General features: G+C 44.7%; 1 protein-coding gene across 1 annotated transcript in view; it reads left to right on the plus strand.

Moving 5' to 3' along the window:
• Positions 1-2,143: 2,143 nt before the first annotated feature.
• The window catches only part of LOC144731593 (tropomyosin-like), a 29,716-nt gene continuing 13,550 nt past the window's right edge, over positions 2,144-18,309 (plus strand). The window contains exons 1-5 of the mRNA XM_078612765.1: positions 2,144-2,409; positions 11,734-11,867; positions 12,132-12,249; positions 14,168-14,238; positions 15,753-15,828. Of these exons, the coding sequence (XP_078468891.1) occupies positions 2,278-2,409; positions 11,734-11,867; positions 12,132-12,249; positions 14,168-14,238; positions 15,753-15,828 (531 nt within the window). The 5' untranslated portion in view covers positions 2,144-2,277. The remainder of the gene's footprint in view (positions 2,410-11,733; positions 11,868-12,131; positions 12,250-14,167; positions 14,239-15,752; positions 15,829-18,309) is intronic.

The raw sequence follows: 18,309 nt of genomic DNA on the forward strand, positions 1-18,309 counted from the left end.
CTGACACCTGTTTCAACCCTTAACGACCCACTTCGCCTAAAGTCACAACACAACCATTACCTCACATCACCCCACTGTACTGTGCTTGCTTGCATAGCAACAGAGGCGGGGGATGCGTGGGGCGTTATACTCAAGCCCTACAAGAGTGCTTATTGTTGCTAGCCGCTTGACATTTCTTTGGGACTGTTAAGCAGCTATTGTTTTTTTAAAGGAAAACTGTTATTAGGGAGCCATTGAAGCTATGCACTTTAAAATCTAGACTAAAAACGCATTTCTGAAAACAGATTTTTGTGTTTAGTTTGTTGTCCTTCCCCCGCACCTCCGATTAGCGCGGTTGGCCACGTACGGTGCGAAAGAAGTTCAATGTATGTGCATACATGCTATACCCGCAGGCTGACATACGAAGTAATAAGTGACACATGGGAGTCTTGTGGGTACAGTAATTCAATCATGGTCACTTTTGTTTCAAGTCAACTTGAACAAAGGGCACTCGGTGTCAAAATAGAGAGTCTTAGCATCAATGACTCCATGTCTGGGTATTAAATAAAGGACAAAACGTACAATATACTGCATATTTAACAAAACAACTGAACACATTCCGTGTGAATAGCAACACCGTGCGTGCATGGCCTTAGAATAAAAATAAATAAAGGCGACGTTTAGGGCAATGACTCTTTTTCATAGCATTGCCCGAAAGGTCGCCAAATATATAGTAGCTCCCAAATTAAGAGTATACACAGTATTTTAATGTTGAGGCAGCGTGACTGACACGGAACGTGTTGAGTGTTGCTGTTGACTGTGCTTGTGCATCACTGTCAACGCAGCAGGATCACCGAATTATTTGTATTGTCCAAACAAGACAAAGCTCAAATGAATTTATTCATCATCAACCATGATCAGTACACTACTGGATGAAGGCCGTGTCATCATTCGGTTTTATTTGACCATAGTTCACCACGCAGGTTAGTGCGGGTTGCATTACACTCTGGACAACCTTAAGCGATTAAAAATAAGATTAATTTTATTTCGACTGGAGGATAAATCCGATAAGCTATGAAGCTCTTTTCACAGATGTCCAGTAGGGGCAGGTCAGCAAGTTACATTCCAAAAATTGATCGGAGTGCAAAATACAGAAAAGGTAAGCAAGTCACTAAAATTAAATATAAACAAAGTATTTAAATCACAATAATAGGGTTTATCCCATTTTTCTGGCAACAAAACTGAAACCTTTTTACAATGAATCATGTGTGCATTAACCACAATACTTGTGGTCAAAATGCAAACAAAAAACACACTGGTAATATATGCATTGTCCTTGAAACGGATTGGTCCACACCAGAGACGGCTTTCTTTTGAGCCTCAATTGAATAAGTGCATACATTATTGCAGATTTTTCAACACTACACTGTATTTGCAAGCTTGGGCAAAGCAGCAAAACAACAGCAGTCCCAGACCACAACAAGAAAACACACAGTCCCCAACATGTTAATATAATCACGGCTAAAGGTCAAAGTTAGCATATGTTGTATTATCCAGCACAAATATTCAGCTTCAAGGTTTTTAAAAGGAAGATTTACGACGTGAAGGTAGGAAACAATGTTGTTCCAAAACATTGGTGCTGTGACGGCAAAGACTTTACCACCAATGCCAATTCTTGTTCTAGGGATAGTTTAAAGGTAATAAGACGGACGTTTTGATTTTATCATTGGGGTTAATGAATTAGCGAAATATTGTACAGCACAAATTTTACAAAAAGAATGATACGGATGAACATGGCCCAATGCAGATTTCACAATTATCACCCTCAAGGTAAAATACGTATACATTTTAAGACAATTTAACTGCACGTTACATATGGTAACACTAATAAGCCACACGCTCACCCAGCCATGCGCATCAGTGTTACCATATTTACGTCATCGCCGGTCGGCGCCACTAACCAATCCAGGCGTTCTAGAGGGGGCAGTAGAATCCGTACAACGTATGCGCATGGGCAGGGGGGGGCTTCCTTGTCGGACGTTTCCATTGGTCAATCCGTCGCGAGGCCTCGCGTCGCTATTGGCTGACGCTCCAAACCGGCCATCGTCCGTTGACCAATGGAGAGGCCGGCATCGGCCGATCCGCGTTGGGAAATGCAAAGACCCTCCACAGAGACCACGGGCGCGGAAGGGCGAAAGGCGGCGGCGGGAGCAGCAGCAGCAGAGAGACGTCTGAGGCCGAGGCCACCTAAACATTCACTTTAATTACAATCGTTCCGTTCCAATTATCTCGTCGACGATGGCCGGAGTGAACTCGCTGGACGGGGTGAAGATGAAGATCAAGACGCTTCAGCAGCAGGCGGACGCGGCGGAGAACCGCGCGGCCGAGTTGGAGCGCGCCGTGCGGGCCGAGGAGTCGGTGCGAGCCCAGGTGAGGCGAGGCGGGGAGAGGGCCTCGTACAAAGTTATAGAAGCGATTCGAGGTTGACCACAGGGGAATTAGAGGAGACTTTGAGGGAAATAGAAGTGACGAGGGGGGGGGGCGACACGAGGGGAGAAAGAGAGAGAGGAGTTGGTGACTCGAGAAAATTCTGGGAGAGAGAAATTATTGAGAAGGAAATAGAATTTCGAGTTAAAGCTTTCGTGACTGCAGGGATTCATCTTCTTGGTTCTTTCGGTAAAGTCACGTAGAAGGGAAATAATAAAATAAGAAAAATAAAACAAAATAAAAATAAGAAAAATAAAACATAATACAATAAAAATAAAATACTTTTATGATTTCCCTTTTACGTGACTTTACCGAAAGAACCAAGAACAAGGAAATAGAAGCAACCAGAGGTGACTTGCATGCAACTACAGTAACGAGAGGTGGTTTGAAGACGAACTACATGCAACTTAAGAGGCGACTAGAATGGATGTAAGCGACTGACTATCGTCTACAGACAACTGCATTCACCTTCGCTCTACACAGCACGAACGCGACCCGTGGTAGTTGTACAGCGACTTGTGTCCCTGAAATGTGACCATACTTCACCACGCTGGGCAGTCGGGGTTGGTGAATGGTGGGATGCCACAGGGTGCCTGGGTTTAATTGCAATGGGAACCATTCCTGTATCCCAACTCTATCCCCTTCACCGTATCGCCCACAGCGAGGGTCTAATTTAACTCACCCACACTCGCTCTTCTTTGAGTACAGCTCAAAATGGAACCGTAGCACTCACATTAGCAGCCAGCCAGATATATATATAAAACTTACCCCTAACCTTGCCCCTTAACCTAAATATATCCTTGACCCACTCGTCCTAATTCATTTCCTTCAAACATAGCCCCAAGGCAGTCACAGTATCAGCCCCAGTTATACATCTCACACGGAGATGAGCTAGTTTAGTTGTAAAGTATCGTCTCTTGGCAACCCGCACTGACCAGCGTGGGGAAGTATGGTCAAACAACCGCCATGACCATGCCGCATGCCTGCGTGTACAATGTGTTTGTGTGTGTATACTGTATATGCATCTAAATTTTGAAAGACCATATCGTTTTCATTAAAGAGATGTATCTCAATGGGCACTCGCGCGGATATACAAGTGCAAGTTTTGCCACTCCAACAATATTTGTTTAATTTAATATCTTGAATCTCTGTCGTGCACGACATTGGTTGCGGTTGAGGTTTGATTTGTGCCGAGACTGTCATTTTGCCATCATCTGAAGCCTCCACGGGGGGCAGATCGCAGGCAGCTGTCAGATGTTGAGTGCCATAAATGTTGAATTGAAAGTTATACTTCTTTCGCACCGTACGTAGCCAACCGTGCTAATAAATCCATGGACGAGGGCCCTCCCCACGCCCTGCGGGGGGTCATTCGGTGATTTGGGCATACCTTAGCACCCTGGCTCAGTGCGGGGTTGGTGAAGGCGGGGAGCATATATTCTCAGTACAACAATGGATGTTGTTCCACTGCCATTTTCGAAACACAATGTAGCCCCACATCAGCCTGGAACAGCTTCTGTGCGGGAGATTAACAGCGGCGTTTAGTCATCCCCGAAAGAAAACGGAGTCATTACACAGGGTAATAAAACGTAATCATTTACAGCTTTTTTGTCAGTCCACTGCTCGATGAGTGCCTCCACATGTCGTGAGGATGGAGAGGGGGGGGGACTTGATTGACAAAGTCTTTACCAAGCCAAGAAGCAGGACATTTGCATAAAATGTCACCAACATGTTAATATTTTTACTTTTAAAGCTACACTTTGTTTAATTGGAGCGCATGGATGCTTTGACTTCATGCCGACCGGGAAGGTGAAGGCGGTGAGGGTATAAATGTCGAGTTAGAGAAACATGAAGTGTGGAGGGGAGGGAAGATTCGTGTGGACTCTGGGTCTGCTGGCTCAGACAGGGTGTGCACCGCAGAAATGTGTGGAATGCGCGTGTCAGGCAAGGTGTGGCAGCCAGACCAGCAGCAGCAGCCTCTCACTGTCTTAAGCTTCCCCCACCACCAACAACCCCGCTGCAAAAAAAAGGACAAAGATCTTTTAGCCTTCACTTACTTTTTGGGAAAATGCTGTTAGTGAGTTGCACCTATGAAGAAGGTACGATACACGGGCGGTCGGTGGCCAGCACTATGTCCGGCCGCCTTGATATCCAAAGTGGCAATGTTTAACACACCGCACTAGTTACTAATTTGAGGCGTAAAAATCTAGGAGATGCCCAGGACCGGTTGAGATAATCGTCCCTTGGTGTTGGTGGCCGTGAGTGGGAATCGAACTCGGATCGCCGAGTTCATAGCGCGGTACGCTAACCACTACACTTTCTCTCTCCACTGCACTCGCACACATGCACAACACTTGTTGGAGGAATCATGAGAGGAAGAAATACGTGTTCGAAACATTGAGAAAGGAGAAGATGTCTGTTCGAAGAAACACGCCCATGAATAGAAAGCACGTTGGTTGTTTCTGCGCCCAGGGCTCCCACGCACCACGCCCTTCCTCTTCTCAAGGCCCCTCGCTCTGGGTGACTCAACGTCCTGTGGAGGGAAGCGGTAGTCTAGTGGCGAGTGCACTGCGCTATGAACCTTGTAACCCGGTTTCGATTACCACTCACAGCCACCACCAGTGACGGTTATTTGAACCGGTCTTGGGCATCCCCTAGGTCGACTCAGCCTCGAATGAGTTCCTGGTGTGGTGTGTAATCATTGCCACTAGGGAGATGAAGGCGGCCGGGCGTGGTGTTGGCCACCCACTCCTCGTATGTAGTGCCGGCCTTCATAGGTGCTCGCTAACAGCTCTTGCCCCAAAAGTTTGTTAAGGCTACACGAGGAATCTTTGTCTTTGGACTCACGTCCTGTTCTGTGGCCGGAAGTTTCCCGGCTTGCGATGGCGGCCACGGCGTGAATGAGTCGTGCAGACGTGCGTGGGTGGGTGGGTGTGTGTGCAGATTGTGTGTGCGTGTGGCTGGGACATGTCGCCCGCATACCCAGCCACGGCATGCCCAAGCAGCTTCTGTACGACTGGATAGATGGGGCTAAACGGGTGCTGCACGGGCTAGAGAAGAGACGGACTGATGCGGTACAGGAGGATATGGAGCTGAGTGGGCTTTCATATTTGTGCCACCGGCCTCTGAAGGAGGCGCGTGAAGGATGCTACTGGGCAGTTGGAGGCAGTCGCCCCCCAAAATCAGCGGAGGGCAGATGAACTACGCTCATAACAACAAGGGTAGTTGCGGGTGGCAAAAACACAGCAAGTTGGCACAGTAGAGGGCACAGGTGGTACATCTGCCAGTCATCTAGTCAGTCAACCCCTGGCACCTGGGTCTGTCCCGTGACCTGGCAGGAAGCCTTTGACACTTCACGTGGCCTCAAAGTGCACATAGCCTGGCACAAGCGCCGTGGTGTTGCAACCACCACTTAGTGGTGAACACCAGTTATTGTATGAAGATGTTTCTGTGTAATTGTCTAAAATATGTGCAAGCATGTCTGAAATTGATTTTGTGAGAAGATGTGTGATAGTGTAGCAGTTGGCATGCTTCACTACGAACCCGGTGACCCGAGTTAAATTTCCGCTCATGGCCAACACCAGAGACCAATATCTAACCAGTCCTGAGCCTCCCCTAGGTCATCTCAGCCTCATGCGTACCCAGCGCAGTGTGTAAACGTCGCCGCTAGGGAGACAAAGGTGGCTGAGTGCGATGCTGGCCACTCACCCCCTCGTGTGCCTTTCCGGCCTTCATAGGGGCTTTGTTGACAGCACTTTCCCCAACCGTTTGTTAAAGGCTATCCGGGGATCTTTGTCTTTATACTTTTGTATAAATGTGTGTGATTGAAAAGTGTCTGAAGTTTGTACGTTAAGAAGTATTTTTTCTATCCTTGAAAGAACTCGGAGACTAGGATGAGTCTAATTTGCTAGTGACCTGGGTCTCCACAATGGCAAACTCCTAAAAAAATACAATGAAGCAAATACAAAACAGAACAAAACAACTGTCGCATTAGATATCTAAAATATTGCACAAACTTAAATCATTGTTAAATAATCAATTATCTGTCGAGCAAGCTGGCTTGTGCAGATGGATTTTAAACTCTTTGCAGGACAATTTCAATTAAGTTACAGAAACATTAAACAGATAGAGGGGTGACTGTTGTCGTAATATGTAAATGGACACAAATGTACGAGTCAAATCCAATTGCTGGTGAAGTTTTAAAGAATTGACAGTTGCATGTCAAAGTGTGATTTAGATGGGAGAGCAACAAAGTACATGTTTAAAGTTAAGGCATCCCCAGTGTTTGTGACATTCACAGAGAATGAGTGGGAACCATGCACACCATTTTCCTTGGAATAGTGCGCTCTCGTCTTGTGGGGCTTTTTAGATTTAAAGTATGATAGTCCTGAATAAAAACTTAGCATATGTAAGGGGCTGTGTTATGCGAGTTATGTGTATATCTATTAGAGATGTAGGTTTGAAGATGTGTGTGTCTGAAAGCATCTACAATTTTACATACAGGCATGTGTCTTAAGTGTGTGACTGAAAGTGTGTGTTTTTGTGAGTGAGTGTCCGTGTGGGGAGCGGTAGCGTAGTGGTTAGCACTGTGCTATGCACCCGGTGACCCGAGTTACATTCCCACTCAAAACCAATAACAGCTGCGAATATATGAACCGGTCCTAGGCCTCCACAGGGTGGCTCAGCCTTAAATGCATACCTCGTGCAGTGTTTAAGCCATCGGGCACTGGGGACGTGAAGGCTGGGCATGGTGATGTCCACCCACCCGTCATGTTTCATCCTGGCTACAATAGGTGCTCGATAAAAATCTGTCATTTTCCCATACATTCTGTCACTTTCACATTCAGTCTGTTCGGCTATATGGGGAAGGGGGGGTGTCTTTGTCTCGTGTGTGTTCTTTCTCTTGCCCTGACCTTGGCGAGCATTGCCATCAATACAACAGCTGCTGTGGACAGCTTGAGCTTCAGCAGATGCCCTCGTATCATTCATCTGTTTACTCTCTGTCAGCCAATGTTTGACCAGGATGGTGAAGAATGGTCAAACCTACCCTCATAATCAGAATTGCATGGGGAGGTCTTCATCCAGGAGTGAATTTGTACAGGGTTGTGCATTAAATTACCTTTGGATTTGTATTGGACACCCGATTCCCAGACTGCTGCCCTATTTACTGTGCTGTCAGGCTTAATTTTAATGGATTTCTTTTCAGTGCTAAAACCACAATGACTTTGTTTATAATTGATGTTCAGCATGCTCAAATATTTGTATACCACGTGACGGTTAAATTTGTTTGGCTGTGTTAGGTGGTGGAGGACCTTTACGACACATCATCTTGTCAGATCATTACGTGGCCTAACCCGACAAATTCATTACAAATCGTAACATTGACAGTGAAAACTTACACGCATGAGTTAACAATGACTCGCTTTAGACGTTTCCTCCTTTAACTGGCTGATTTGACTTGCCGGCATGTTCTGTTTATTCAGAATTGGAAAGCATTGCTGTTGTTTCCCCTGGAGAATGCCTTCTCGCGCTTTATCAGTTGTGTAACCATTTGCCCATAGACCACTGCATTGTTTTAAGTTCTCAGTTCTGCTGCACTGCTTCATTAAGTCTTCAAGGAAGCTGGTCCCATTAGAAACAAGACTAATTTTCAGCTCTCTGTGAATTAACTGCTGGATGAAGGTTTCCCCAGGATGTTGACATATACCATTGTTTGTTTATATGTTGGTGCTGTTGTTGCCCTATATTTGTTTAATTAGTAGATTTTTTTGTAATTGTGAAGGTAAATCTGCCTGAGACGATTAGCACTGCAGGGAATTTGTGTGATATCAGTTGTTTTTGTTATTTCTATTTACTTAATTATTGTAGTTGTATTAGTATTTGCTCACACTTGAAAGTTAGGCTAATCCTAGTCTATTGAGTTCTCACCTGGTTAAACAAAACGGACTTTAAACTTGACCTATGCCTCATCACCTCTGAGTGTGGGTTGATAAAGGCCAGGAAGCTCAAGCCCAGTTCAGATACCACTGATACTGATGTTAACCTAGGCCTGGAATCAAACTCGGGTGGCCAGTTTTGTCGTGCAGTGTGCTAACTTCCCAGTAAGGAATTACTTAATCCTAAATACAATTTCCAGTGATATTACAATTATGTTGCAGTAATTCCCATCACATATTGTAACCCAATTTGAACAGTCTTAATATTTATTTCGGTTGTGGTACAACGGCTAATGCAGTGTTTATTTAAAGCCGTAAAAGAGGAGCGCATTGTTTCAAGAGTCTCATTTATTATTAGCATCAAGTACTGCGGCTCTCGGTGATAGGACATTTATGGTCATAACGCGACAGCAATCTGCATTTTGTCATGTGACCTGGCGAAAACTCTTCACCACCATCTCAACTAAGTTAACTCATAGGTTTTTGCAGTCAATGTTCATAGGTTTTTGCAGTCAATGTTATACTTAATTTGGACCTTTCGTGACTGCAGGAATTACTCTTTGGTTCTTTCGGTAAAGTCACGTGACTTTACCGAAAGAACCAAAGAGTTAGTCAATGTTATGTTCCATTATATAGATTTGGGTGAGGCCTCGCTATGATCAAACCAGATCTGAAAACAAAAACGAGGCGGTGTTATGGGTGAAGGTTTTTAGTTTTCGTAAAAACAACGAAGATAAGCAGACGATGTCTCTTAAATATGTTTGTGTCTGCACATACAAATGTTAGTATTCCTGTGGCCCCGTAACCTTGACCATATTGTTGTCATTACAACCCTCCACCACCCAACACAGCCTCACTATTTAAATTGTCATGTGGTGTACGAGCATTTAAGAACTCGCCAGTTATTACTTCAGCTCACTGGTACATTGAAGAACAATCTTCACTTGCAGTTAGATGCGACGCTTTGAAACTACGGACAAGATCAAGGAAGTCGGAATGGATTTTTATTCAGACTTCCAACACAAAGGGATATATTCTCTGAAATATTTTACTCAATAAAATCATACGTAAATGTTGGTAGCTAACCATTTTATGAACAGAAAGTAGTTTTTTTTTAATGTAACACTACTCTGCCCTTTCCTTAAAAAAATGCTAATTCTAAAATTGCTCAAGTTAATGCAGGCCGTATTGCCGGAAAGTGTTTGTTACCTTCAAGTCTGCGAGGACTGGCTTCACTAAAATGTGATAACTCAGAAGATGTGACCACTAGGATCAATAATTCGATTGGGGAGCTTAGCAGATTAGAGTACTTGATATTGACTTGTAAATTACAAGGGTTGGATTGTTCACATTCCATCCCTGCAGTGGCGACGTCACCAGAAATTGCAGTCCAAGTGGGTCTAGAAAAACCTATGAAGTCATTCAAAGACACGTTAAAAACTCACGATTCCAATGGATTGTAAAAGTCACGATACATACGGGTATGTATACAGTATACTTCTATATACCAATTAGTATCTTGAATCGTGCATAGAGAAGTTTTTGTTCACAACCGGTTTATAGAACTTAGATGGCAACATTTAACATAATGAAACGAATGGGACAGAACAAACGAGACAGATGATAAAAACGACATGAAACAAAATAGTCGGTTCTTATTTCACTTAATGACCTGAGTCGTGGCGGTTCATCGGTTCGTGGGCGGTGACACGACCCAGTGAGAGGGCATTCGCTGCTTGTCGCAGAGGTTTGCAGTTCGAATCCGACAGGCTGCCCCAATTAATCATGCGGCTGCATTCACCATGAAATACTACGAATCTTTATTTAGACTGGAGGAGGAATCTGATGAGCTGTGAAGTTGTTTTTCACAGATGTCCAGTAGGGGTGGGGTCAGCAAGTTACAACAACAAACAATAAAACACGATAGTAGTGCAAAGTAGAGAAAAGGTAAGCAAGTTACTAACAATAAATACATAAATACACATATAAAGTGTATTAGTACATATTGCACAAGTACATACATACCTGCTGATTTTTCAACACTAAATGCAAGCTTGGGCAAGGCAGCAAAACAACAGCAAAAGTCCCAAACCACATCAAGACAACCTACAGTTCCACAATTAAATTACATTAAAAAGGATACACGGCTAAGGATTAAAGTTACAAATCACATTTGCAAATGTGGTTGTATCCAGTCCTAATCTTCTGCTTCGGGATATTTTTGAAGGAAGATTTACAATGTTAAGGGAGGAAACATGGTTTTTACAAAAGTTGCAACGGCAAAGGCTTTGTCACCAATTCCAGTTCTTTGGATAGTTAAAAAGCAATTAGATGGATGTATCTCATCGCCTTTTAACGTCCACTCAGCAGGACCCTCCTGAAAAAGTCTTGAGACTCGGCGAGAGTCTCCTGGGTGAACAAGTGTAATAACAGAAATGAATAAAGTTGATATTGTAGGCAGGGCAAATCGTTACATTGTAATTTATCACCAGTCGGCTATTGTGGTTGTGCAAGCACGGTGGCCCACATTCTCAACATGTGGCTGATTAATTATGGAATAAATTGAACCCCTGAGGGCGAAGAAAGTTGCCATAGGCCAGATATGTCAAGCCTAATATAATCAACTCACATGTAGCCAGTGCTTTTTAAAGAGCTTGGGTGAACACATGTGGAGGCGTTGTATTAGAGATGGGCTATAATCCGATTACTTTATTGAGGGATTCCTCCACTGATTACCAGGTCGATTGATCGAATAATCCGAAAGGTGATGATAGTTGGGGAGGGGAGTAAAATAAGTGTTCCCTATGTCCCTGCAAGTGCAGCTGGATGGAAAGTGATGGATGGGGTTTGGTGACATCATCAGCTTCATCATTGACCATGTCACGCTTGTCACTGCTTATAGGTGGGGTTTCTGTCTTAAGGAGGCCCAAGTAATCAGCCACAAAGTGCACAATTACAATTTTTAAATACACGATTAGGCCCAGTTCTGATGAAAATGTTGTGACTGCTTTGTAAGCGGTGAGCGTACACATGCAGGCATTGTATTGAATGGACTAATATGTTTTTTTGATTGGTAAATATCTTTTTGGGTTAGGCGACCCCAGTGTGTGGCCTAACTCAAACATCAATTTGTACGTGTGTTTAGCGATGGAAGGAAATGGGAGAACCCGGAGGAAACTCATGCAGAACAGGGTGGATAGAATATAGACTCCACACGAAAAGGCATCTGAGTTGGGAATCGAACCCGGGGCCTTGCTGCACTGCCACCACCCTGCCTCTGCTGACTCCGAGGTTTTGCTAACCCGCGAGTGAAATGTTCCCTGTGCCCCGGCAGGCGGAGGCGAAGGCGGCGCAGCTGCGCGACATGATTGCGGAGAAGGAGGAGAAGCTGGACAACACACTGGAGCAGCTCAACAACGCGCTGCGGCGTCTCGAAGAGGCCGAGAAGGTGGCGGACGAAAGCAAGCGGTGAGTGCTGACTACTGCAGTACTGACTGATGCAGTACGGACTCGTACTACCCTTCGCTGACTTACATGGAGCTGACTCGTACTACCCTTGACTGACTTGCACAGAACTGACTAATACAGTCCTGACTTACACTTCACTGACTTATGCAGACATGACTTAGGCGGCATTAATTTAACACGTAATATGTGACAGCCAGAGTAATTCGTAATTAATTTTGGGTTAAGCTAACTTTTGCTCTGCCGCTCGTTACCGCTCGTGTGCAGGGGCACGCGCGTCATCGAGTCGCGCGCTGTCAAGGAGCTGCAGCGTCTGGGGCGCCAGGAGGACCAGCTGCGTGAGGCCAAGATGATCGCGGAGAGCGCTGACCGCAAGTTTGAGGAGGTGTGCGATAGAGCTGGGGAATAAAAAACAAACGAACTCACCATACCCACACTGACCAACTTGATAAAGTATTTTATTATTTTATTATTACTTTTTCTTTTACCGGTTAAAGGCCACTGACCTATTAGCTCTTTTTCAGAAGCAACTTTGCCACAAGTGATAGCTCAACGAAGTGGCTTGTGTGGAAATTTATAGAAGCAGCCAAATAATCTTAACCCATGTGTCTAAATGTGGAGGGAAAAACTAGAGGACCCAGAGAAAAATCTATGCAACCATAGGGAGAACATGCAAACTCCAAACTGCATACCAGGCGAAGGTGATAACATCTCGCCACTGCGGAACCCTGAGGGGTGATGTCATCAGATAATGCGGTTCAAGTGGGTTTAGAAAAACTTACTACATCATTCAAAGAGGTGTGCGATAGAGCTGAGCTGTCCCATTATATTTATCTGGAGTATTATTATTATGGTTACCCTACTTTATCCAGGAAAGTCTCACTGAGTCTCCCAATACTTTTTCAGGAGGGTCCTGCTAAGCTTTAGTCGGATAATGACGTTTGCTTTGTGTTTGTTTCCAAATTAAGTATTTTTTTCAATGACAAATTTAGACCATGACACATTCCCACAAAACAGTCCGCTATTCGTCAAATAACATCATGAGATCTTTAACATCCACTGTGAAGCAGACTGTAATTTATGGTTAATATACAACTTGCTATTAACCAGGGTAGCCTGCTAGATTCAAACTGCGAACCTCTGCAACAAACGGTGAACACACTATCCCTAGGTGGTGCTGCCGTCCTGCGGATTTTACCGATACGCCCAAAGCACACATCGAGTTTCTCAAATGTGTGATACGAAGCCACTGTTGTTGGCTAAACATTTCAATACAGGTATCCCTCGATTTACGAACGTTCGGTTTACGAAATTTCACGTTAAAGAATTGCACAATTGCAGACACTTTTCGATTAATGAAATCGAATTTCCACATTAATGAAATTGCACATGGCACACGCCGTGAGATCAAACAAGAGCCACTCCAACATGCAGATCTTCTGTTGCGTTCCCTGAAAAAGTTAATTCGAACGATCCACTGCAACGTAGCGGATACGTTGTACTGGACATGCACTAATGAAACAGGCGTAGACGTGGCAAAATTGTATTTTCTTTTAATTCTACAGGGCACTAGCTAACTGCAGTGAAGCACCAGCTGAGATATTCATTTATCATTTTTGGGGAACGATATTACTCAACTCCCGTTCTTCAGGGTTTGCCGGACACACCTTTAAGAAGGGGAGTTGAATAAAATGTATTTCTGAAACTGATATTGCCGTTTGGCACGTGAAGATCTGGGCTGACAGTTCACTGCAGGTTCGCGTGCCGTAGCTTTTGAAAACATGGACGTGCGAGGTGTTTTTATTTTCGCAAGCCGCATGTCAGGCGATGAGACCGCGTCTCTGCCACGGGCTGGTGTGGAAGCACCGCTCGTGCGTCGTGTGACGGATAATGAGAGTCGCCTTTGTGTGAGCGTTTGTGCGTTTCACCGTCAGACAACAGACACAATCTGTGTCAATGTTGATGGGGTGTCACAGTCTGTCGGCAGTAATTATGTGGCCATGCTCCACCACACTATTTCTGTCTCTCGAGCTCCATGCCCTTTGGTCCTCTGTCGTTGGTCATGTGAGACAACTCGAGGCTCCAGCTTAAACGCTGTGGTGTGAAGGAGATAAAGGATCTGATACATTTGGACATTTTATTTCCCCCCCTATCTGGGTGTCCGTGGGAGACAGGCGGTTGGGCGTTCCGCCAGCCGCAGCATCACCTGATGGCAAGCCCTTTGCCATCAGTATGTTAGAGTTATAGGGGGGGGAAATCTTTGTGTTTACCGTTGTGTGTGTGTGTCTGTGTCATCCGCACAGGCAACTAACAAGTTTGTCCACCTGGAGAGTGAAATGGATAAGTTGGACGAGCATGCCAAGCATTCAGAATTGTAAGTTACGATTCATCGTCACTGGATTTTATTCTGGCTTCCCTGATCTTGTTCTGAAGCTGTTTGGAGCAGTTTCAAACAAAACCTCACATCTCCTCTCGATATTTGATTGTTATAATTGTTCACCAACTCACCGGTAAATGAGCTGAAAGAACGATAATTGGCACGTCGTTAAACGCTCGTGTGACAATTACATTTGTGTGCTTGAGTCAGGTGGTGGAGGGAAACTTTAAAGTCCCTCCTTGATCAGATCATTACGTGGCCTAACCCAAAAATGAACTGTGATTCGTAACATTGGCTGGAAAAACCTACGTGTCATTGTAAGTCATGTCTACATGGCTGCCACTGCTTTGATTTTTTTAAATTCTGTGTAATTTGGTCAGAGGCTTGTCAGTATACTGTACATATATAGAGATGTATACAAAACACGTGTGTGTACGCGACACACTGCAGCCTGTGTTAGTGCTGGGCATTAGCGATTGCCTGCCGATTATCGCATGTTGGCGCCAAGTTGCAAAGTGTTCTGGTTAGAACCAGGCATGGTAATGGGGTGTGTGTGGCAGATGCCAAGCGTTAACAGAGTGAATTGGGAGATGGGGTTGAGTGGTAGGGTTCTGGTTATGGTGAGGAATAAGGGATGGTGCCTGGGTGGTAGAGTCTGGTGTTAGGTAATGGTTGTACGGTTGGTTTATTGTTTCGAGCTAGTGTTAGGATCTGGTGAACTGGTTAAAAAATGTAAGCAGGCTTAGACAGGGACACGCTGCTATAAGGGATGGATGGGACAGTGGTCACATAAAAATAGTGGCAACTCAGGAATGGAATTTCACTTTTGGCATTCACGGCGCTCGTGGTGTATGCCTTGCCGCTTGAGAAGGCATTGTCTGCGCTCACCGTGAATCCTCAGTCTAGATCAGGGCTCCCCCACCGGCTGTCCGCAAGGCCGTGGTAAAGTGGTATGCGGAGCTATTGCAGATGCTTTTATGTTGAAAAAAAAAAGCCAATTCTCTCTTATTGTACTAGTCACACAACGAGAAGCATCAGCTACCCAATTAAAACAAGTCAATTAAAAACTTTTGAAGAGTTTGCATGGCTTTTAATTGACATTGGACAGAGCTTTTGAGTGTAGTTTTAATTTTGAAAAATATGTGAGTGGCGCAGGGTGGTCTGCGAAAATGTGTTGAAGGCTGACCATGGCCTGCCGGTCCAGAAAGTTTTGGATCTCACTGGTTTGGTTAGTGGGCACTTAGCAGAGTTTGCCAGGGTGTTGTGACAACCGTGGTCATCATTGTTGCTTTTGGCCGATTATTATTAGTTGTTGATTTTTGCTGTCATTTCTATTTGCTGTATTGTCCTTTTTATAATTTAGCTTTTGTCACTTTGGTGACCCAAGTCGGTCACGTTTGCAAATGACTCATCCTTGTATTTTGAGTCCTCGCCTGGTTTAACAAAACAAACACACACAAACACCCCTGAACTCGTGCTGTGTAGCTAACGCACCGCTCGTTTCTTCTCAGCCGTGCCAAGCAGCTGGAGGAGGAGCTCAGATTAAAGTCTGCACAGCTACAGTCACTGAAGGCGGGCGAAAAGAAGGTGAGATTGGCTTCGGAGTAGCAGCTTGCACCTCTGAAAATTGCTTAAACCACGGGCTCCGTTGGGGCTAATGGGGAATGTAATTCCTGTTTTGCACTGCACAACCAAGCCGTGCCAGGGTTGCGCCGAACTAGCCAGAGCCACCAGCGTACTGATGTCCCGTCTGGTCCTGCTTGGCCCCCGACCTAGATCAAGAGTTCTCGCGAGGATCTTGTTTCTATTTCGGATCAACACTGCAATCAGTCGGTGGAAAAACCATTAGTGATCGTAAGAACCTTGCGCTGGTTCGGCTCTGATGTGCCAATGGAAAAGGGGTATAAGATGCCATTAAATTCAGTCTGTCCTGGAGTCTCACATTCACTCATAAGTGATTATGGTCTTTAAAGGGCCCAATCCAAAGGCATCAGCCATTCATTTAGTTAATCGTGCATTTACCTTGCGGAAATTTTGCCAATAGTACGTTTATGGTGAATCGCTTAGTTTTTAAATGTTTTGTAGTGGTGCACTGCTTACCGTTGGAGTTCCAAATGTAAATTTCAGTTCCATGATATTGATAGCACATTCGGAATATCAGGGTTAAATGCAGAAGTTGTAAATGTTGAATTGTGTTTACGTGTGCTACCAATTCTGTGTTGTGTGATTTGTCTATTTGGCCTCTTCCCCTGGTGTCTCCTGCTCTTCGTGACTGCCCTTGACCTGCTCTGGCTCCCTGCTCTACTTGGTGCTTCTCTTCACCCTCCTCTGCCTCCTCTTCCCTTCACTGCTTCTACACATGCACCCACGCACGCATTTACCTTGCGGAAATTTACCCATGCACGCACGCACACACACCCGGCACATCATCGCACTGCGTCGTGACGCTCAGACGGACGAGTAAACCTTGCAACCCCTTCGTGCCTGGTGCTAGCGCTTATGCTGCCAAAAACGTGTCTAGCTTTCAGGGTTCATACAGGAGCGCTTCCACATCCTTGAAGATCGTAGCCAAATAGGAAAGTGGTCCGTCTGCTTGGCCTTGCGTGAAAACAAAGCCAGTGATATCCAGAGCCAGTGGTAGAAGTTCCTCGCTCCAATGGTGGGGGTGAGTCTCTCAATAGTTCAACCACTGTTGATATTCTCCGGATAGTGGGACTCATTTTACTGACCCCGGTTGGGGGAGAGACGATTGGCCGAGTTGACCCCCACCGCAACCAGCATATGAACTTGTGACTTTCCAATAGCGAGCCGTTCACTTCACCGCTGAGCTACCTGGAAATAAAAATAGTTACATTTAAATAGTTGATTTTTGGGTTAGGCCACAAATGACCTGGTTGATTTTTTAAATGAAACTGACCCAGATCTTCTCTAAAACTGCTTAGTGTGACAAGAAGTAGCTCATTTGAAAATGCCTTTGTCTAATCATAAAAATTACCCTGTCCTAGCCAGCCCGCTTGAGATAAACCTTTGCCCTTGCAAAAAATGGGGAACTGTCAGCGCTGTTTTTTTATGCCACTTCTGGGTATCGGTGGTGACTGTGCTGCCTTTTTTTCCGCTTGCGTCTGTTGCAACAGTGTCTAAAGGTGGGTGTGTGTGTTCAAAGTGCCTTCGGTGTTTGCCTTGGTAGATGTAAGGCCACCCAAAGGTGTGTGAGGAGGGGGTACTAAAGGGGAAACATGTTCCTGGCCGCACACAAAAGGGCCCCCAGAATAGGTCTGTATTTTGTTGCAAAGAATGAGAGCCCATGGTGACATTCAGCCCTGGGCCCCCAACCCTGGACCTCTGGGTGGCCCTGTGTAGATGTGCATTCTCAGTCATCTTAATTGGAGTCCATTGGAAGATACATTGTGTGAGTTTGTAACTGTTTTAAATATAATTAAAATGGAAATAAATACAGGATGACGCAGTTATAGATGCCCCACTGATTTATAACGACTCTCTTGTTCCATAAATGTTGTGAGCAGATCAAACGGGTCATGTTGAAGAGAGTGCTTTCAGAGAGAAGTGTTATGATATTTAATTAGTCTGAGCTCAATTGGGCTTGCACATAGCGTAGCAATCATCACCCCTACTTCCAGACTAATGCCTGCTTGCTGGCCAGGTGCTGATTCACCTTTAGCCACCCAGGAACAGCTGTCATGAGGAGGTCCGCTATGCTGAAAGTCTAAATTTAACTTTGTCTCTGGACATGCTGATGACTCATGAGCATTATATAAAATCAGTATTATTTTTATCATTGGTGGGGGGGGGGGGCTCATAGAGGCTTTGAAATAAAATGTATATCATACTATTAACTAATTTCAAATTATTTGTGACGTATCTATAAATAGATCACCCTGTGTTTTAAAATAAAAACGGTCATCAGCCCATAAAATGTTTTATCGATGGTGAAAAAGAAAAAAAATCCATGGCATTGGCATGCAAAATCAAAATGGTACTCAAAGCATATCGAATTTCTCAACGGATTTTTCCAGGATATATAAAGATTCTGATGTGATATGATTCCAG

This window comes from Lampetra planeri, chromosome 39 (genome assembly GCF_965212315.1).
Source record: "Lampetra planeri chromosome 39, kcLamPlan1.2.h2, whole genome shotgun sequence".
Lineage (NCBI taxonomy): Eukaryota > Metazoa > Chordata > Hyperoartia > Petromyzontiformes > Petromyzontidae > Lampetra > Lampetra planeri.